The 22502-nt window shown below is 39.3% G+C and overlaps 1 protein-coding gene across 1 annotated transcript in view; it reads right to left on the bottom strand.

Annotated features, from left to right (window-relative positions):
• Nucleotides 1-22502, bottom strand: part of b4galt2 (UDP-Gal:betaGlcNAc beta 1,4- galactosyltransferase, polypeptide 2) — a 161091-nt gene that overhangs the window by 24162 nt on the left and 114427 nt on the right. Inside the window, exons 5-6 of the mRNA XM_058622602.1 lie at nt 17787-17974; nt 11487-11609 (exon numbers count right to left, since the gene is read on the bottom strand). Coding sequence (XP_058478585.1) covers nt 11487-11609; nt 17787-17974 — 311 coding nt within the window. The remainder of the gene's footprint in view (nt 1-11486; nt 11610-17786; nt 17975-22502) is intronic.

Raw genomic sequence — 22502 nt, 5'->3', positions numbered from 1 at the left:
CATATTTCCCTCAGGAGTGGGGGAGACCAAAACAGAGCGACAATTGACTAAAAAAATCCTCAGGTGGAAAGAGACAGGGCCTCAAAGACGTGGTAATGTTGTTGTTTATCCGCTGAAGAGCCACCGCAAATATATGGATGCGAGATTAAACCATTAGGCCCAACAAATATTAGCCAAATGAATTTCACCAATTTGTTTGCTGGTGTGTGAAATGTTAAGCTTTGGAGGCGACGAGACTGTAACATGTTTTAGCACCCAACAAAGTTGGCAAACAAGAAAATCATTTGGAGTAAATAAAAGCTGTTTTGGCTTCTTAGATCTAACGTTTGATCAGGGAGTACGTACTTTGTGTTGGATTATTATTTTTTTTTAATGTATGCGTGTGTGTGTGTGTGTGTGTGTGTGTGTGTGTGTGTGTGTTCTGAACCTTGCGTTTACTTCTCTGCAGCTTTCAAAAAACTCTCCGAGCGCTTCACTCAATCACTTCTCCGAGGAGCATCCACCTTGGCTGTGACCTTGCGGATTTGTTTGTCTGGGTGTGAATGCATATTTTCGTGTGCAGTAGTGTACTGTGTGGAAACTAATCAACAAACCTTTCTTCAGTCTGGTCGACAGCAGAGAACTACTGTGCCCTTGACGAACACAGAACTTCAGCTGGAGCTCAGGCACTCAGACACACTCAGCAACACATCAGTACTGTGTTTATTCCTCACCGCTCTGACAGTGGCAGGCAGTGACAGCACTGTGTGAATATTATGTAAAGGAAAGGACACCTGGGACAGTGGAGGACTCTTGAGTCACTACATTTCCATGTACAGTCAACTGGACGACTGTCCTTGTCCCAGTATACTAGCACTTATTGAAGGATATGTGTTCACCTCTGCTATGATCGGGGTGAAATGCCCCCTTTCAGCTTGCTAGTGTCAGGTAGCTTCCAGTTTAGCATGCCATGCCGTGCAGAGTCTTTCTACCATCTACCAGTTCTTAAAGCTGACAGAGCATAAACTCTGTCACCTTGTCAGTCCAAAAAATGTACCGGCCTGAATTTTTTCCATGCTTTTATCATGGTCAGTACCTAGGGTGACCATAAGTCTGGATTTAAGCCGCACAGTCCGAATTTTAAATACCTTGTTTTGAGCCAGACTCTGAGTTGTCCTTTTTAGAGTTTTTGAAAAACGCAGCATAACTTCCAATGCCCTGAGATCTTTGGTCTAACAAATAACAATATAAATATGTCTGATATGTCATTGTTTAAAAACATGCACAAAAAGTGCTGCTGCTGCTGCTCGCTGGCTGCAGTTAACGTGACACAAATTCCAAAATGTAAAATATCTTTTAATTCTGAACAGTGAAACGAGCACGACTTTGGCATCAACGTTGGTAGGGTTTTTGCACTATTTGGCAACAAAAACACTGCCAGGAAATGTGCAAATATTTACTTAATATGATGCAGCTTTATTTATTTGTTACATTTATGCAACAGTAAGTTAAGACTGTGCAGTGTCAAATGTGACAGGCAATGCGACCGCAATGCACCTTTAGTCCGACTTTGAGAAATTCAATTTAGTACAATTTAACATGTATTTTTAAAGTCCCATTATAGCTGCACTAACCAGAGTGTCTCCTGCCAATGTGTAAAATCTGGACTCAACACATTTGACAGCCACCTCCACAGAGAAATAGCGTGTGGGCTGCCTGCTGTAAAATCTCCCACAGTGGGGGACCACTGAGCACTTTTTTGGTGCGTCGAGTGAAAATTATTTGGGACTGTGATGGAGAATGAAATGGAGACAGCAAGAAACCACTGTGTTTTCCTGAGAGTGGATCAGTGTCGGAAATGTATTCAACATTCTCTGACAACATTCATAGACTGTACAGAAAAAATGAAGAGTGAAGCCCAGGAAATGAGATGGAGGAAATGGGCCTATAGTTCCCACATGATGTGAAGCATCACTCAATATTTCCCCCGAGGAGTTAATGGTCTCAATCATGAGCTTCTTCTTCAATAGAACATGTCAATTTTGTAAATTATCTTTCCAGAAAGACAATAAAGCACAGCATATGGACCCCTCTGTTAGCTAGTTTCATGTACATATTTATATAGTCTATTATTATTATTACTCTGAGTATTACATGTGTTTGTTTTGTCATGATTAGCACATGATTGCTTTAGTTATACAATTAACTTGAGTCAAAGTGGATGTTTGTGCCAGATGTATAAAAAAAAAGTCAAATATCACGTTCACATAAAATGAAATCTAATCAAATAGCACTTTGATTATAACACACTTTTAACTGGCTGTGCTTTGCTGCTACTGCTGCTTTGTTCACATTTCAAGCATTTAAAATGACTTGGCTTTCTGGTGAAGCAAACTGCAATTGTCCAAACTAAAATCCCTTTCCTAATCCCAATAATTTGAATAAATCTTAAATAAAGTGTTAATTTGAAGTTAAGTTTGAACTGTTTCCCCCGGTTTATAGCGGAATACAAGTCTCAATACGAGCCTTATTTTTGTATGCGGAAGTAACTTCCTGTTTATGTGTGGCACTTGGAGAACACATATTTGTTTTCTCCATGTATCTGTGAGTCTGCTTTTTTCACAATTTCATGCAAACACTAGTAACTATAAATTGCCGTGGGAATAATACACAACGCCTTATATGGACGTCCTGGGTGTCACATTATTCAGGCTTTAAAACTTTTTTTCATCTTCTTATGTGTTTGTTAATTCATAGTTATTTATATCACATTTTTAGCAGTGATATAAAGTAGCAACAATTGTACAGAAGTCACAGAATAAGCCGTTGCTTTTCTTTTTGTTCATAAAAATGAGCCAAGTGAACTGTGATGTATTTCCCAATTTTTACAAATTCATTATTATCTTTTTTCCTCAGATTGTCTAGGTGCTGAAAAAAGGATATAAGACACTCTATATTGCGCATTCTTATAGCCTCTGTATACACTGCATTTCAAATTATTATGCAAAATATATTTTTCTATGATTTTCCTAAATAGTCGCAAAAGCAAAAGATCTATGGGGGTGGGAGGCAGTTCACATCCAAGCATCCGCTCTGGGAGGCTATTCTGACATCCTGCAAAGAAATTCAAGCAGAAACTCTCCAAAAACTCACATGTTCAGCGTATGCAAGAATTGTGAAGCTGCTATCAAATAAGGGGTCCTATGTTAAAATGTAACTTGACCTGTTAAGATGTTAAGATTTGATTGAAATAGCTTTTGATTTCAGTAAATATGACCTCCTAATACTGCCTAATTCAACAAATGACCATTTGCAGTTCCTTACAATCTATAAAATGTTTTGAAACCATAATTGTGCTGACTGTCATTTGCGGGAAAATCCGAGAAAAATATAATTTGCATAATAATTTGGAACACGGTGAATAGTGTACATTTTAACATAGTAATGGAAAAAAGCAGCCAAAATGCTCTTTGTTCTAAGGGATAATTAAAATAATGATTAAATAACAGTTGATTATTCAGTGTAACCCTGTTGTGATTACAAAACTATACGTCAACTGTTAGTGAGACAACAACTCAGAGCACGAACATCACTCGATCATAGCTGTGGTTCTACCTGCGGCTGCTGACGTTTCATAACGTATGGACACGTCTCTGGTACTGGATGATACTGGTACTTCTGAGGGGGTTTTCTTTCAACAAAGTGAACTGAAGAGACACAGAGACACTTCAGTGACTTCCTCATATTTAAGGCTTTGAGCCACAGCGTGATTCCCTTGAGGAAGAAAAAAGTTTGTACGCCACTTTCCATCCACATCCATTCCCGTCTTATTTGCGACTGATGATGAAAACGTTCCCGCTCCATTAAAGCCTTTCACTTAAACCAACTTCTGACTGCACACATAATATCTGTTCTCCATATGGGATATTATCTGTCAAAGTTTACTCAGCCCTGAGTGCTGAGTAAAGCTACACAACTACTGACACACCTCACTGGAGGTCTCTCACACAAATAATGGCCTACATCTACTATTAAAGTCTCCTAAACCTGTGAAAAAGTGAGGATGGTCCAGCACCAACAAAATCTGCTTTCTAATACTGTATGAGCTACCACTTAACATTTAATTTGCAGCCAAGGCAGAGGAGGACACTCTGTGTACGTGTGTGTCCTGATTGTGTTAATAATCACACGCACACACACGTACGCACACAATCTATTTGATTAGATGAATCAGTTTCTCTCACTCTCGTCTCTTGTTCCCAACAGTGGAATTAATTGGATTAGAGCAAAGGAGTGAAGGGGAAGTGGGAGCTAAGTCCATTGTCCTATCTCAGTTCCCTTTTCCTGCAGGAATGTGATGGGAGATGAGGAGGAGGAGGGGGGGGAGGAGGAGGAGGATGAGGAGGAGAAGGTGGTGTGGGTTGGAAGCTGCACGGCAGAGAAGTAATAGATAAGTGAAGGATGTGGGAGTGAACTGCAGAAACAGAGAGATCTCAACCCTCTGCTTGTTGTTGTTTTTTTTACACATAAACTGAGAAACTGCTCACTTTTAAGTACGGCTATTTAATGACATTAAGCCCAATTAAAACAGCTGGTGATAAAAACAATATTAGGTTTAAAAAGATAAATAAGATTATCTGAGCATGGAGGTGGCGTGGATAAACGATGACCTCCAACACTTTCTGAAAAGCTAATAAAATACAGTTAATTTAATGAATAAGACACACTGGGAAAACATTTTGGAAGGGAGTATACATTTTTAAGAGCTTAATAAAGGACCATGCTTTATTTTATTGTTTCTTTTAGAGATTCAGCTGCAAATTTGCAATGTGTGCAAAGATGTTTGCAGAAAAGGATACAATTTGGGATTTATTGTGAAGTAAGTACGTGTTAGTTGCTGCTACTAGCCTAGCATATCATTTATTAGTCTGTAATACCCAAAACATGAGCTTGATGTTGCGACCTAGAAGTATTTGACATAATTTACATTTCATTCATCTGGAAAAGAGATTTCTTATATATTTTTGACATTTTTATGAGAATGATTTGAGTTTTTGCTACTGCCAATAGGTCGGAGTCCAAACTGGCTCATGATGTCATCAGTGAGCACAAGCGAGAACCGAGCAGTTGAATCTAACATGGGCAACATTAACATGTGATAACTGCAACCGAACGCCTTATTACTACTATTAAATTTCATTTATTTTTTTGGCTCATGTCCATTAAGAAGTTTTCAAAATGTAACAACAGGAGAAGAAGGACAGGGAACAAGAAGAAATCTTATAATACCTGCCTCCTCTTAATTTATAACATAAAGGTAAATGTAAATGGCCATCGTCTTAACATCTATGATTAACAAACACTCAATCACTCCTTCACTGAACACAAGGTTTATCCACTCATACAGTGACAGGTAATTGTTGATTTGTAGCTTTTAACATAATCAGTAATATTACTATTATAAAAATATTGCTATATAGTATTATATTCCATCTATAGTCTATCACCTTGCCTGTGTTTAAAGGAAGAGGAGGTCGTGGGCCGTGTTTTCATTATAACATGATATTACAAACGATTGGGGGTTGCACGTGGACCGTGGGCCACCAGTTTGGACACGTCTGGATTAATGCGTGTGTAGAAAGGAAGGGCTAGTTTTTCTGCAGATAGATATTTCTCGCTCTCACCTTCTCCTCTCTTTCCATAACACCACTCCCTGCTGTTGCTTCTCATTGTCCTTTTTGTCAGATATGGTCCTTTTCTCATAAAATCAATTTTCTCTCTATCTAGTTCTATTAACTCATCCCTTGTTATTGGGGGGGGTGCGGTTACAAGCGAGCCGCATGTATCCAGTTATGAAATTTAAACGAGGAGCCAACCTTTGCCGGGAAGGTCACATGAGTCTCTGATCACCGCTTGGGTTACGCAGGGTCGCAGACAAAATTCAAGGATCCCACAGAGCCTCAAATCTGTTGTCCTGTTTCTTAGCATGTGGAGTTTTCTCAGGACTAGTAACATCATCCTGAGGCACAAAGACATTACCGTCATCCCATATTATCATTTAAACTCTTGGTTCATAAACTGGAAGCATATTCATAATATATTCTGCTGACGTCACACAGTCCAAGACAATATGATATGACTACCACTGACAGCAGCAATAATAAACCTCTCAACTGACAATCTGACAGTGGTTCTCAAACGTTTTATATACCACCTGAGGAAATACTGAGCTCTCAAAGTAACACCAACGTTAAAATGCAGTGGCGTAAATAGGTCGAGCAACAGACTTTTCACAGGAGGCAGATATATTCATAATATAAGATCATTTGCTCTCTCATCCTCACGTATACGTCACACACTGGTATAGTGACAATAGATTAAGATGGAGCAAGAGATAAGGTGACTAATTATTATTATGTAATTTATTTCATTTCTTTCTTCTACGCACATACCCTGGTATAAGAGTAGATCAGTATTTCCAGTAGGAAGCTCACGTACCACTAGCGTGAGAAACATGGGTCTAGATGACTCATCATTGTTTGGCTTATTTGTTTTCTATTCATTTTGTTATTTCTGCTTGGTGTCACACATGTCTTTACTGGCTATTGTATCATTGCTGTTTTCCCTGTTATTTATCAACCATGTGACAGAATCACTTGATTTGTCTGACTGTTCAGTCACAACATGTTGATTGTTAACTTTAGGACAGCCATGAATAAATAAAGGTTATGTTTCTACATCAGAGTGCCTCATATGTAATTATTTTTAAACTTTTAAACACTTATACTTTATTGACTTTCTTTTAAAGGACATCATTATTGTGAATTGTTAACGCAGACTCTTGCTTTGATGTGCATCCATTTTCTACTGACATTTCCTGACCATGCAGCTCTCTCCTTTGTTTTTTTTTTCCCATTGCTTCACCAGGTAGCCAGGTGCTTTAGTCTTGTCTAAATATGACATTCTTATTTTTTTTTATTTATTGTAGTTTCAAGTAAATGAGAGGGAAAGAGAACATGCATTTTATGTCACGTTGCTCCTTGTGTTTGCTGCTGCTTCCCTGTCACCTCATCTTCACACTGTATTGATTCTGCTCTCTACTGTATCATGCCGACTTCCATTCTGTGACTCTAATACTGTGCCTGTTTGCCGTTTACCCACTGAGGTTATTTTGTTCTCACACTCCAACACCAAAAATGAATAGTTTGCCACATGATGCAATGAAATGGGTCGGATCAGAGGTGAGTGAGTGATGGAACACGGGTTCCCACGTGTTGTTAACCCTGCCTCTTTACCAGATTGAATGATTTTGAGTCACAGTGCCACTGGTTACTCTTCAGAGTTATGTTGCAGTGCGCCGTCAGCACAGGACATATTTCATATGTGATCTTTAAGTCGTGCATGTGACTATTAATCCTATAAATTAGACCAGCTGTCCACAGGTAGGGTCTTGCATCACTTGGGTTAACATTGAAGAAATGCATGTGACTTTAGTTTTACACTGACCACTGCCATATTACATGTGACCTGTAGACAGAACTTTGTCTGAACAGATCCTGTGTCTGTAGCTGCTGCTGCTAAAGTGTAAAGAAACACATGCAAGGGACAACCAATGATAAGGTATCCATGAATCTAAGCACAATCATAATATTTGATCTATATTTACCCTTGGCAGGGCGGTATATCCACTTTTTTATGGAATTAGATTTGTGTCAATATTTTCAAACAACACTTTTTGAGAAGCAAATAAAATATCTATTTAATCATTCAAAGATATTGTATTTTATTGTTTGAAAATACACTTGTTCTTTGCGCTCCCTGGTTTTTTCGGGCGGGCCTTAGGAAGCTGCCTGCTGATTGGCTACTGAGTTTTGGAGCGACAGCTCAATGGACCAGAAGTAGCCAAGTAGGCTTGGAGTTGGGAAGAATAAATCAGGAAACGCAAAGAACAAGTGTATTTTGAACACGTTTGAACGATTAAATCAATATTTTATTTGCTTCCTGAAAAATATTGACACAAATCTAATTCCATTTTAAGGTATACCAATATATTTTAGAATATATAGAATTACACAATACCATTAAGCTAAGCATCTCATCAGCGAAGAGTGTGGAAAAAACAAAGATAACGTTTTACAGAATTATGTTTTGTTTTTTTTAAAAATAGGCTACTGATTACCTGAAATTATGCTGCCATTTATGTAATCATCTCCTTTTAGGTTACACTTTACAAAGAATTCAGACATTTTAAAAACAGACTGTGCAGCTTCAAGCTCAAGTGAGGGCACCGAGAAAGTGCAAGACATGAAAAAAAGATGAAAAGACGACATTAAAAAAGCTTCTCTTCTCTGTGCGTTTTCTCACCTCGACTCAACCCGAGAGTGGAGATTGGGAAAAAAGGCCTGGAATCAGATGCATGTGCACATGATGCCGGATCAGGATAGTTGGAAATCCACAGCTGGGATGTCAAGGAGGAGGAGGAGGAGGAAGGGTGAAGGGCAGGGAAAGAAGTGAGTGTTCCCGAAGGCATGGAAACCCTGCGGGGAGGTACAGACTTTACCCCAGGCTAAAGGCTACGGGCTACAGGCATGTTCAGGGAGGTGAGAAGATACTGCAGGGAGAAAAAAAAGTCTTCCCTCTTTTTTCTACTCTCTCTGTTATAGACAAAGTGTTGGGCAAATGGCAATGGGAGTCAACTTAGTGGCATGTGTCCTCTCCGCCACAGGCTTATAGGCTGCTCTCTCCGAACAGCTACTTCCCCCCCGGGCTGGCATTAAGTTAGCAGCACCCATTTTCCACAGTGGCCATGTCACGGTCTGAGGCATCAAAGCAGCATAAAAAAGGAAATTGCTAGAGGGAAAGAGGCTGAGGCACATACAGTTGGACAGCTAGAGAGAAGTGTGTGTGTGTGGGGGGGGGGGGGGGGGAACGGGGGACAAAGCAGATGATGTAACAGCAATTTGTTCATTTAGTTAATGCTCTGTTTTTGAGAGTGGCCATCCCAAAAAAGAAAAAAACAGGTTCAGTGAATGGTTCTGGGACACGTCAACTGGACACCAGGCTGATGGACACATCAGCTGCCTGCAGAGTTCAAACCTGTGACCATAAAAACAGAGGGTGGGGGATTTCATGGGTGCCAGGAAGTCTGATGTACACCACTGCTCTTTTATCTCTCCATTCTCCTGAATGCTTCTCCTCTTACAGTCCTTTTATTGAGCCCCGAGAGGCTGAGCTGCCTCGCCTGTTAGTTCACTCAACTGGAGACACGGCGCTTTCCTCTGCTCGCCGCTGCAGCCTGAAACGTTTCAGCCTCAGATCACACGCACAAATAAAATTATAATGATGATGCCTTCAAGTACCACTAATGACATCATGCTCACTCAGTCATGTTGTTAACCAGGTTCATCATCTTTGCACCTTAAAAATGATTAAGTTGGACTCAACAAACAACACAGCAGCAAAGGCTGCTGGGAAATGTTATTACACTGTTACCAATGAGGTTCCACAGTGATGTCTGTGCATGTGTAAGCAGGATTATTCAAAAACGACTGAACCATCCTTGTTGAGACTTTGTAAAGCACGAACAATCATGGTCAGGCTCAGCTTTATGTGCTTGTTTCTGTCGGCATGGTTTTTTTTAGCCTAACGTTTAGGGAAGAAAAATTTGAGGAAAATATATTAAATTGTGATTTCAGACATTTGTGGGGTCACACGGTGGTACAGTGGCAAGCATTGTTGCTTTACAGCAAGAGGGTCACCAGTCTGGATCCGGTTAGAGGGTTGCTCTATACGGAGTTTGCATGTTTTTCCTGTGTGCGCATGGGTTCTCTCTGGCTTTGTCCTAATATCTGGAAACCTTTGCATTGTGTGTTTGTATTCGGTCTTTTTTTTGTTGCATAATAAAAAAATGTAAATAAAAAATAAAAAATGCGTGATGGAGAGAAGAAAATATCCCCAAAAATATATCTAATGCAGCCACACAAAGAACTGTAAGTATTCAGAACAGAACATTTCAGGTGTTATATTATATATAATGTGATTTAACTTACAATGCTTTTTTCACTGAGGAGAAAGATAAACTTGGGTGTGTGCAGGACACACACAGGGAAAAAGAAAAGACACGGAAATGCAATAAAGATGTTTTGGAGAACTTTTGGTTGTTTGTGTTTTCCTGTATATAAACAGAGAGGCTGAATTGACAGAGATGGGTCACTGGTAAAACAATCCATCCATCGTCTACCGCTTTATCCTTCACATGGAGGTTATGCTGGTGTCAATATCAGCGGACACAGCGCGAAAGGTGGGGGTACAACCTGGACAGGTCGCAATCACAGGGCCAACAACGCGCCGCGAATACACGTGGTCAGTTTAGAATGTCAAATTAACCTCTGCATGTTTTTGGAGTGTGTGAGGAAGAAAACACGCACACACGGAGAGAACATGCAGACTTCACACAGCGACATCCACACCAGTCACTGGTCGTACGTCTCTGGTAAAAATATTTTCAAGTTCTTAGCGAGATAGAGAGTCTGAGTGCTCATCAAAGACACACTGGACTCAGTCATATTAAGCAAGGAGTCGGTTTTACAGCCCAAAACCTTCCCTTCCCCTTTCAAGTATTTCCTCTATCCAGAATAAAGCAAAAGCGAGAGTGCAACATGTGCTTGAAATGTTGAAATCTTTTTTGACATTTTCTGCTTATGGACATAAAGTGTGTGTATGTGTAGCTAAGTGCCATATGGGGGAAAAGGTCCTTATTGCTCTCCTCTGTTATGGACCACCTTTGTTGTAATTAGAGGAACAAAGTTTTATATCAGTATTTCCATGTTATCAAACTAAATCCTTATTCATTTTTTCCTTGAACAAAGATGAGCGACTGTGCACTGTTGCTACGGTGCTTCATTGTAAGACTATCACTTCACCAGATAATTAAACAATGTTCAATCCAAACAAACATCAGAGAAGGCAGTAATGAAAACTAATGGCCCTGAAAGTGGTTTGTTGCATTTAAGTCGCTTTCAGTCATGTTCCTTCTTCCTGTCAAACAGAAGTGACTCCCTCCCAGGTCTGATGTCGGCACACTTCCACAGTAATATCATTAGCGAACTGGAGCCAGTCATTTAGAGCTGACTCAAGTGCTTCAAACGGTTAATTTATTTGCTAGTCAATCCCCGCCTCGGAAACAATTACAATAAATCACCCACTTCATGAAGAACTTCACTCTCAGCTCCGATCCTTGATTTCGGCTCATTTTACAGAGTAAACACTCTGGAGCTGAAACTGAAATACTGTAATATTTGTGTGAAAGTGTGTGACAGTGTGTGAAAGTGTGTGACAGTGTGTGACCGTGTGTTAAGTGTGCATGTAGCGGCCCGACAAGGAACCCTCCTCTGAACTGAACTGTGACACATGGTTAAGTCTGTGTGCCGGATCCAGTGCAAACTCATGACAAACGGAGATAAAACATTAAAGTACCAGAAGCTCATGTTGCATGCATCCACGCTCACCTGTTGTAAATGTCATCGTCCTCCCCTCCCCAGCCCCAGTACTCGTTCGGGAAGCCGTTGATCTTCAGAAACTGTTTTTTACTGAGGCCGGAAACTCCTCCAAAGTAGCCTGCATAGGGAAGCCTGCAGGAGGGGAAGGCGAGAGGAGATGAGAGATGAGTTACAGTAATAAGGGAGGGGAAGAGGGCAGGCCTACGTCACGCTGTATTTCAATGAATCATTCATAATTATTAATATTATCATTACTAACACATCATGTAAACAGGTTTCAGTTACAGCCTCGACTATCGGCTCCACTGCACATCACCTTACAGTTACAGTAAACACAATAGAAACTTTGCTGAATTACACACAATTGTTTTTTTATTGTAGTTTAAAAAAAGCATGCAGGGAGAATTTTTTTTCTTCTTTTTTTGAGCATAAGGTTTTTAATGTCAAGACACTGTTATTAATCTAGTCACCCTTGGTTTGGACATTTGTCTTTGGACTTTTTGTTGCTCTTTCTCTTTTCCATACCTTGGGTTTAAGGTTATTTGTGTCGGTTTTCTGTTCCTTGTTTCCTGTTTTGTACGTCTTTCTAGTATGTGTACTTTGTTAAATTTGTTAACTTCCTGTCCTGTCTTCCCTGTGGATTGTTGGCCCCGCCCTAATGCGATTCACCTGTGTCCAATTAGTCTCACCTGTGTCTGATTAGCCCTGTTTCCTTGATTTGGTTTGATGCCGTTGTGGATTTTGTTTCCTGTGTTTCAAGGGTTTTTGTTTGTGTTTAAGTGGATAATCCATAAGCACATAAAAAAAAAATCTTATTAATATTAATAACTCAAATTTACATTTACACCAAACTTCACTTACTCCTTGCAGTTCTGTCCGTCTGTGGGGAGACAGCAGTCTTTGACATTTTTGGGGTAAAACATTCCACAAAACACAATTTATAGTCCCGACTCCCATAAATGACAGTAAAAAAAAGTCTCCCAGGTTTTATTCATATCATTTCACGAGAAAATGCCCGACGTTAAGTTTAATTGCACAAGTCTCAATGGACAGGTTGAAAAAAACAACTAATTAAAATCGGAGAATAAAGAAGAGAATTAATGAGGAAAATATGACGTGAGGCGATAAGATCAGAGGAGACAAAAACACTCAAAGGAATAGTTGTACATAGCGAGATATAAGATATATTAACAAAAGAAAATAGCAAAATTAAAATTCACTTGAAGGAGGACAGTCAGTGTTCTGAAAGATGGTGTGGATCAGGATATGGGTTAGGGGAGTTATTCCCAAAGACTGGGTCGGATCGGTCTTGGGATATTTTTAGGGATCCCCAAATAACCTTCTAGATTTCCCCAACTCTTTAATGAAGATTTACGTGTATATGATTCAAATAACATGCATAAAATGAATTCATCAACCATGTCGTTGAAATGATTCATTCACCGATTCAAAATGGCTGTGGATGAGTCACTACATTATGCACAAATTTGCTCTTATCATGATTTATATTGTGATTTGGATCCCACTATAGTTTTGCCATCTTTAACCCTTAGAACACAGAGCATTTTGGCTGCTTTTTTTCCATTACTATGTTTAAACGTACGGTAAGTACAGAGGCTATAAGAATGTGCAATATAGAGTGTTTCATATGCTTTTTTTTAGCCCAATCTGGATAATCCGATAAAACCTTTTTCTTTCATATTCACCAACTATATAAACACACGTGAGCAAAAAGTACACAACATGTTTAAAATCGGATTGAATTTGTGCAATTTGGAAATACGTCATAGTTCAAAGTTCACTTGGCTCCTTTTTTTTATGAACAAAAAGAAAATAAAAACGGTCTATTTTATATGACTTCTGCACAATTATTGCTACGTTATATCACTACTAAAAATGCAATATAAAATTAATCATAACTTTGACTCAACAACTCATGAGAAGATGAAAAACACTCATTTTTTTTAGAGCCTGAATATGTGACCTATAAACACACCCTCAGGATGTCCATATAAGGAACTGCACGTGTCCTCACAACTGCAGAACAAAGTGTTTGTGTGCGTGTTAAATGATGATAAGCAGGAATTAACGAGACCATATTGTTTCAGCACTTCTCCTAGAAACACGATGGTGATGTCCACAATTAAAAGATCAGTCATGTATCGGCTCACGGAGATGACGGCTCAGACTACAACTGAACTGCACTCAGTGAGTCCTGGCTGCTGTGGCGAGGAAGAATCCACTCGCAGGACAGACGGCTATCTGTCGGACCTCCTTCCCTTCACCACATCCAGGAGTATAGATCTACAGCTCATGCATTAGTAGCTCAGTATCAAGTCTGCTGCCTCGTTTGATAAAAAGATGTGCACATCACACAGGCTCATTCCAACCACTAATGCAATAATTCAGACTCAGACTGAATTACTTATTTTTCTTGCCAAATATCTGTTGCGGGTTCTTGCAAAGAGAACATTTTCTTCTTGGAAATCAGTAAGAAAGCTATAATCTGGTACAGAGCATTTTTACTCTGACTTAGTGTAATGTTTACTGCACACGGTCCCTGACAAATAAACATGATGATTAGTTTTTTTTAATAACATTTTACATGCACAGTGTGTCATTTCTGGTATCGAGGGTTCTTTCAGTTTAAATAATGACAAAATACAGAGACTGATGATGTTGGAAATTGTTGTCTTGTTAGTTTTTTTGTCTCTGTATCACGATCCAGTAATGACAAATACAGACCATAAAATTTTGTTTAAAAATAAATAAAAAAAACTGGTGAACGGCTGGGATTGGCACTCTGAAGATTCATAGATTCCCTAGTGGGCCATGGTGGCACTGCATGTGGGCTGTGAAAGGCCTTTAAATATACATAAACAAACATGTTTCAAATTTTCAGTTTTTGTAATTCAGTTTTAAATTGCTGTAAATTATGTACGATAGATTTTAAGACAGATATTTATATGGAATAAAACAAATCCATGGCGTTTAAATTACGTGTCATTTTTTTCTTTTATCGAATATCCAGTGTCAGCCAGTCAGCATATCATGTTAAATGTTAATTTGTTCATTTTAATTTGTAAATTGTTATTTATGTTGACGGATAATTATGCACTCGAGAGTGAGCACTTTGTTGTGAAGTGAAACCTTTCAAATGTGACACGGAGCCCAGCTGTAATAATAACCACATGCATTTCAGATTTAAAGTGAAGTGGTCTGATTATCAATCTGCACTGAATTTTTATAACCCATACAAATATATATATATATATATATATATATATATATATATATATATATATATATATATATAAATATATATAAATATATATGGATTATTAACTCCCTATCTGTGAGTGTAAATTCTATACTGGTTAGAGACATTCTGTGCTGATAGCTATATGTATGAGCACAAAAATATCTGCCACACCTTCCTCTGTAGCTTTGTGTTTGTGTGCATTAATATGCAGAATCAAATAGTTTGACCACTTAGAGTTTCTGAAGATAAGTAGCTGTGTAGCTGATTAATGATTGGTGCCGGTCCCCGCTTCTGATTGGTTGGATAATTATCAATGCTGCTTGTGCCTGTTAAGACTCTCTGGTTGAAGCTGTGGAGTCTGAAGAGTTTACTAGCATGTGTTTGCCCTTTATTTGAGAACCACACTCTTGTTATTTCTCTGAAGATCTAACGGCTTATGTTTAGAGAAAACCTCTCAGTAAACAAAGAACCCGGACTTTGAGGTTTTGTTGCTATATATATATACTGAACAACTTATTTGGTCCCCCCCCCTTTTTTTTTTTACCAAATAGACACATTAACACGTTGCATAAAGTCCAATGACAGATTATTGTTGTCTGAAAGAGATGTGGTGTGAAACGGACTTGGAAGTGACTCATCCTACTCAGAGAGCCGTTAGGTGTTGTGAGGTACTGCGGTAATGGAGACGCACTTAGTGTGACCTGAGTTTTACCATTTATCAAAAAAATCTAACAAAAAAACTTTACATTTAGAGGCAGAAAGGAGATCAGTTAAATAATCCACAAGTTCTTTCTTCTGTTATTGTATAGTTGAACAAAGAAACATGGTTGGCTGATTCAGACCACTTCAGCCTTGGGAACAAGTTCTCTACAAAGATCAGATTTTTTTTTTCTTCCCACAAGTGATTAACTACAATCAATTTCATGACCTTCACCAACCATCAATCTTTCATTTTAATCCCCTTCTTTTCATTATCTCAAGGCAAAATAAGTGTGTGGAAAAATTTAAAATCCTTCAGTGATGAATTATAAATGAGAACTACAGTGCTGCTTACCACCTGGTATTGCACTGTTATAGTTGCCAGATAGCATTAGCTTATTGAGCTCTCCTTTATCAGAGCGCTGCTGTGACCCCTGAGCGTTCTCTGTAGGATAACTCTTGTGGACTGACAGCACTTAGATGGGTTAGGTCACATTCATTGGCCATGTTTAGGCCATTAATCAATGTGTCCAGTGCTTTTATATAATTGGGGGCAGGTGTGGAGGCATTATTCAAATGCCACAACGAAAACAGGAGTCAGGACTGACTGCGCAGTTAACTCGAGAATTAAATCAAATGATGTTATATACTGCCAGTTATTCCTTTGTGTGTGATGTGTATCTGCACTGCTGAGGACACATTGACTGCCGTTTCTGTGTCGTTTTACTTCACAGGATTTCAACTAATAGGCATTTATTGTCAATTAGTAATTGAAATATTAATAATAATAAATCATTTGTGACCCGCCACGGCAAATCCAGCAACAAGTTGGCCCAGCGCAAACCGAGTAAAAAGAAAAAAGATTTTTACAAAATGAGGGATTTTGACTTTTTTTTTTAAAACTTATGCAGGTTGAAGATTCGAGGAAGCCACTACATGCTTCAAATCACAGTATTGTGTGTCTTAAAACCTCATAAAAACAATATAATTTACATATTAAAAGCAGTTTGGCTCAACTTTGCTTTATTTGTTGTTAGCTTAAAAATGAACATGCTTATGAGTAGTGTATTCATTTTCTGCCTGTAGATCCTCAGTCTATGGCTGAGTGGAAGGGAATATGGTTGCTGGTTCAAATCCCATGACAAACCAAGAGCTGGGGTGCCCCAGAGCAAGGCACCCACCCACTGCTCCTGGCCCTGGCTTGTCTGTGTCCACTAGTGTGTAGGGTGTCACTGGTGTGTAAAAAGGATGGGTTCATTGCAGAGTTCAAATTTACAATCACTAATTTGTGTGTGTGTGTGTGTGTGTGCAAATAAAACTAATTCTATTTCTAATTAATCTTACAAAATGGACCTTCAAGTCGTCTACAAGATAATGAAGTCTCTCTCATTACTTAAATAAACACTCAATTGTTGCCATTATTTTTCACCCAAATCTTTTTTTTTTGCAGGTTTTTTTGCAGGTTTTTTACATTTAAATTGTTTTTTCTACATTAAAGACATTTTTATTTTTGATTAATCAAGTCATTGTGTTATACAATTATTGATTGATTGACCAACAGTTCAAACCTCTCCCTTACAGGTCTTACTGAGACATTTCAACTCAAGAATGTTTCGTATTTTTCTTGAAAGAATGACCAAATTCATTTCCTAATCATGAGATTCTTTTAGAGTGATGGACAAAGTGATGTTTTCCACAGAGCCAACAAAGTCACCTCACAGAAAACAAGACAACACAGTTATATTGTGGTTTATAGTATAGTATACAATATTATAGCTCCTCCATTCTACGGGATAAGTGGCCACAGAAAGTGGGCGTTCAAACTTTTCAAAGTTAATAAGGGTCTTTTCACTGTTGTTGTCTTGTCTGAAAATGATGGTTACACTGGGGGTCAGGTGCTTTTGTTAGAACCACAGCGATGTGACCAAATTAAAAGTGGCAGCAGCGACTCGTGGTGCATTTTCATGCTAATTTATGCTACAGACAAGGATTTCAAAGTATAATGAGATTTACTGAAATTACATACTGCTCTGTCAATTTGCATGTCACAACAATGACTGTTGGCCATCTCGTCAGTGCTTCTTTGGGCAGCTAGATGCATATTTATATGAGAATTAAGTACATTTTGGGGTCTACGTGTGGCAAACTGTGAAAGCTAAGTGCAGCTATATGACACAACAAAAAGGCAATGTACAAAAAAACATTGTTTTGATTAAGGTGTACTGCAGTTTATTGTAGGATTGCTCAATTCCTGCAGTTTGGGAAACACTTCAAGACTATTTTTAAGGGCTTGTGAGAAGTCGGGTGTGACACCTGTCATCATGCTGACCCAAACACCATTGCCTCACCTGAAGCCAAACTTGTCCATGGCGATGGCGAAGTGTCTCGGCTGGTCGTAGCAGTGGTAGAGGTTGCGGTCATCCATAGGGATAAGGTCCACGTCACTGAAGATGAAGCAGTCGTACTCGGCATCCCTCAGAGCCTCCGTGTAGCCGACGTTCAACAGCTTGGCACGGTTGAAAGTTTCCTCACCCAACTGCAAGTAAAAGCACAAAGCCACATTTGTATTATAATCCTGCAACGTGTGATCAAAAAGGGTCATGGAAGTCTACAGCATCTATAAATCAGGATTTTCACATGTGAGTGAAAGAGCAGCTGTTTGCTTAACCTCCAGAGATAAAGAGAACATGAAATTAAAGTGAGAAAAATTAAAATTAAACTGTAAAGAATGTAAAAGTTTTCCACTAACAGTGAAACACATCTGCTCCTGTGACGTTTTGTGTAAATCTACACTTAGCAAACACATTAAATCTAGGCACAATTTCAATTACAAACAGCTCATGAAAAAACCTTTCTACTTACACAAGTGCAGTGTGTAACTTTTGGTCATTATTTTTGTAGTTGTTGATGTCATAATTCTGCCTATTGTGACATTATTTGTATACGTTGTCCTTAATTTGATAACAGGCTCTGTCAAGCAAAACTATTAGACCTGAGGGTCGTACAACAACAGCATGCTTAACAGAGCCGGGCCTTCTTTGAGTGAGCTGGCTGGACAATTCCTACAGCCTCAGTCACAGATAATGAACATTACAACGGTGATTATCAACTTGCTATGTCAACCCACGTGTTCTTCTTCTTCAGGGTCTGTATGTGTTTACATACAAGAGGGAAGTTTGAGGCACACACATCTACGTAAGGTTAACAATAATGCACAGCTAGACTTTAAAAAATATCAAACCAGAGCAGACAAAAATAAGAAAGGCTTTATCATCATTGTGCAAACTCATTTGGCACAGGTTTGACTCTAACAGACACCGAGTATATTTAAAGGTTGTGCACCACAGTACCACCGTTTTAAGTACTATTGTTTATAGCATCCCTGACCAGTATTTAGCGTCTGTAGCTCTGGCTGGTATTTATCTCAGCCTGCAGTATGAACTGATGTATTATGTATTGACCTCAGGAGAGCTGACTGCAGGAGTGCATTATATCTGTTTTCCAGACCCTGCATGGTCCAGGCTCAACACAGCTAAGATAAATGCATTCTTGCCAGACAGCCCAGCGGTGTTAGATAGTTGAGGTTAATATATGACACGTCTAAATTCAATAATGTATAAGGTGCTGTATATCTCTTTTCCGCAGAGTTCTTGTGCAACAGCTTAGAAAAATCCAGGTTGCAGAGAGGTCACCGAGCACCAAGTGGAGCAACAGTACAGACTGACCCTCTGCTGATCCGCTGATGGGTGTTTAAAAAACAATAGCAAAAAAGTTGAGATGTGATGGTCTGACAATATGAGATTTGCTTGTTGGTTTTTCTGTAAGGTTGACTATGTGCATGACACAATACAAACAGATTTATTTACTCATGCAAGATGCTGTGCCTGACATTAAGTCAAAATAACATTTGAGTTAGCGGCAAAGAAATCCATGTCTTTACTCTGGGAAATGAGCTTCCCGGGTTACCATGGCTCTAAGACTTTCATGCAAATCTCACTGATGTGATCTGAGTGCAGCACTGTTAAGTCCTTAGGCAAAGTCTGCAAGACGTGAGGGGGCCCCCACATGACAAGATTACACGTGTATGATAATGAGACATGGTCCCAGTGTGACTATTCATTCCTCACTTCATAAAAAAAGGACTTCCCAGTAGGAAGAATTATATCAGTATCTCCAGTATATGGCAGAACAACGAACCAGTGTTACCGATTTGCCACAGTCACGTATTCCTCGACCATTAGGGAAAACCACCCACTCTTGACAGCACAGAGAATCTCCAGGAGGATTAATGCATCTGCTACTTCTGCTCAGTTTCTTTCCTTTTTTGGGAGGGAACTGCACTTGCTTCCACACTGGTTGCAGCACTTGTTTGGACTGAACATGAATCAAGTACAACGTGTAATTCCTCTTGTAAACCCACTAATACCCCAGATTTGACAGTATAATCCCCTCTGCAGGTAACGAAACAAATATATTGTCCCAAAACCACTGATTCACACATATCAACTCAAATCTTCTTCTCCATGTTTTTGCACAGCAGTATGTTGGAACAACATCATGTGAGGATCAGGACAGGGGAGCAAATAATGATTGATGTCAGTGAAACAGATAATATAATAATATCGCATAATATCATCACATAATAGTGGAGCCACTTGTAATACCACAATACTGCACCTACTGTATGAATACGCAAGTAGCGTTTTATGCAACCATTACCACAGTTCACAGAAAGGTCAACGGATTTCCCATGTGTTCAAAAGGCATTTGGCATGTTTTACAAACAGGGAACAAAGAAAACTCAGAAATGCATGTGCATCCTTAGTCAATGAACATTATTATGGTTGGTTGTACTATTATAACCCCGTAATATTCATCTACAGCAGATGGTGCCAATCCATCCATTCATCCATTATATAGTAGAATTTGTTATGGTTAGCTAGGTTTCTCCAACCTTGCCCTGTGTTTTCCTTCTTGTTTTCTGCATGGCTGACCTATTTCTTAAAGTCCTTCATAAACATGTCACTCAGAGCACATCATCTCATCAAGAACCTCTTGCTCTATTTCCAGCTCTGGTCTTTGCCAGATTTTTCCACGTCTTTATGTGACATTTGTCCAGGCCAATTCTTGTAAGTTTAGCATTTAGGGTCAGTTTTAGTGGTTATGTGTCCTCCTTCTCTGGTCCAGCTCTCAGTTCCTGTCTAGTCACCATGCCTCACTTAATGCAATCTCCCTGCCCAGCTAGCTCTAGTTCTTTTGGAATAAACTGTGGAATAAATGTCATCCAGTCTTCTTTGTCTGTGTATTGTACTTGTAAGTGTCCGGCCTTTTAGCAGAAGGGCCAGGCCGGTTGGAACATAACAGTGAATGCAATAAGAGGAAAAGCGGCTGAGAATGCACAACACATCAGTCCTCGAGGCAGACAGAATCCAGAACAGGAGGCCTGGACTTGTCAATCTGGGTTTCTGCTGAGGGTCGGAGTTTGGCATCAACTGCATGAACCCATGGACCCAGCTTTGCGTGTGTCAACAGTCCAGGCTGCTCGTAGTGAAATGATGTGTGTTCTCTGGCACACATTGAGCCACTTGCTACAAATCAATCATGGCTTGAATACCACATCCTATCTGGGTATTGATTCAGACCATGTGCCTCCATTTATGGACACACCACGTTTTTAATGGCTGTTTCAAACATGATAATGCACATGACAAAAGGTTCAGTGAAGCATTCACCATATCTGAATCAAATACATAGATCCCGTGGGATGACAGAGAGCTGGACACTGGCAAAATGAAATTCCATATGCACCTACACTACATCTGCCCATCAACTCATTAGTTTCCTCACGCTGTGTGTTGCCCTGCCTAATCCTTAGTTTGTCCTGTCCATTGTTCTCCAACTTCTTGGTTGGCCTCATCAGTCTGCTTTGCTCCTGAAGAATTAGACCAATGCCTGCTTCACTCCATCGTCAGCCCCGACTCAGCTTTTCATATTCCTTTTTTGAGTAAGATCTGTCTCACAAAAACTCCTCTACTGCCATTACCTAGACTATGGTGGCAGAGGATAAAGCGGTAGATGATGACTGACTGATTTATTTAGCACAGTGTTTTCTGTGGACTGTGCATTTCTTTTCTTTTTTTTTTCAATACACTACTTCAGGCTGTTGTTTCCAGACCAAAATCACATCTTTTTTCTCAACCAGAGTAAAACAACAAAAACAAACTGCGCTCAGCCACTATTTGCCTACAGTGGCCCGCAGGGGGACAATAAAACTGTTCAAGTGTGAATATTTGATAAATCAACACATTACATGTGTTGATTTGGGGGAGCAGTAAGGTACTTCAATTTAACTGAGGGGCAATTTTTGGCTCCTTAATTTACAATTTCGCAGGCATCTCTTAACTTTCAAGGACATTTCCGCTCTATTAATTTTTGATCGCGTTGCTCATAATTCAGTATGCATATGCATGTGAGAATGCACACTCAACCTGGCGTAAATGAGCTACTGACATATCTGACAACCTCCAGTTAGCCAAGACCTCTGCCCCAGTTATCAAGAAAAAATGTTATCACAAGAGTCCATCTTGCAGCGGGATCATAGGGTGAAAACTTAACCAGCCACACTGTCATGACAAAAAATAATCAGATAATCCACCACCTCAGCCTTTAAAGTAACAATTCTTTCTCTGGGCTACCTTCCTGCACTCCAAAAATGTAAGTATCCATCAATTAAAAGTGTTTTTTTGGCCATAAACGATGATATGACAAAATATGAACCAAAACAGTAAAGCTGCAGGTCATTAAAACAAAACAATGGAATTAAAGACATGACTTCGGGGGAAACCGCATGCTTGCAGCCTTTCGTATTAGTAACCATCTGTTCATATAAAAACATTGATAAGTGCAGCTTTATAAAGAAAGCATCAGCACAGATGACTGACAGCAGCTGGAAAGGCACACTTCTGATCGTAAAACAGCGAGGATAAATCAGGCTGCCTATGAAAATATGGATGGGATAAATAATTGGAAACCTCTCTATCGTCAATTGAGGTGTCCAGTCGCTC

Source organism: Solea solea, chromosome 1, assembly GCF_958295425.1.
Source record: "Solea solea chromosome 1, fSolSol10.1, whole genome shotgun sequence".
Classification (NCBI taxonomy): domain Eukaryota; kingdom Metazoa; phylum Chordata; class Actinopteri; order Pleuronectiformes; family Soleidae; genus Solea; species Solea solea.
This window is presented reverse-complemented; position numbering and strand designations above follow the sequence as displayed.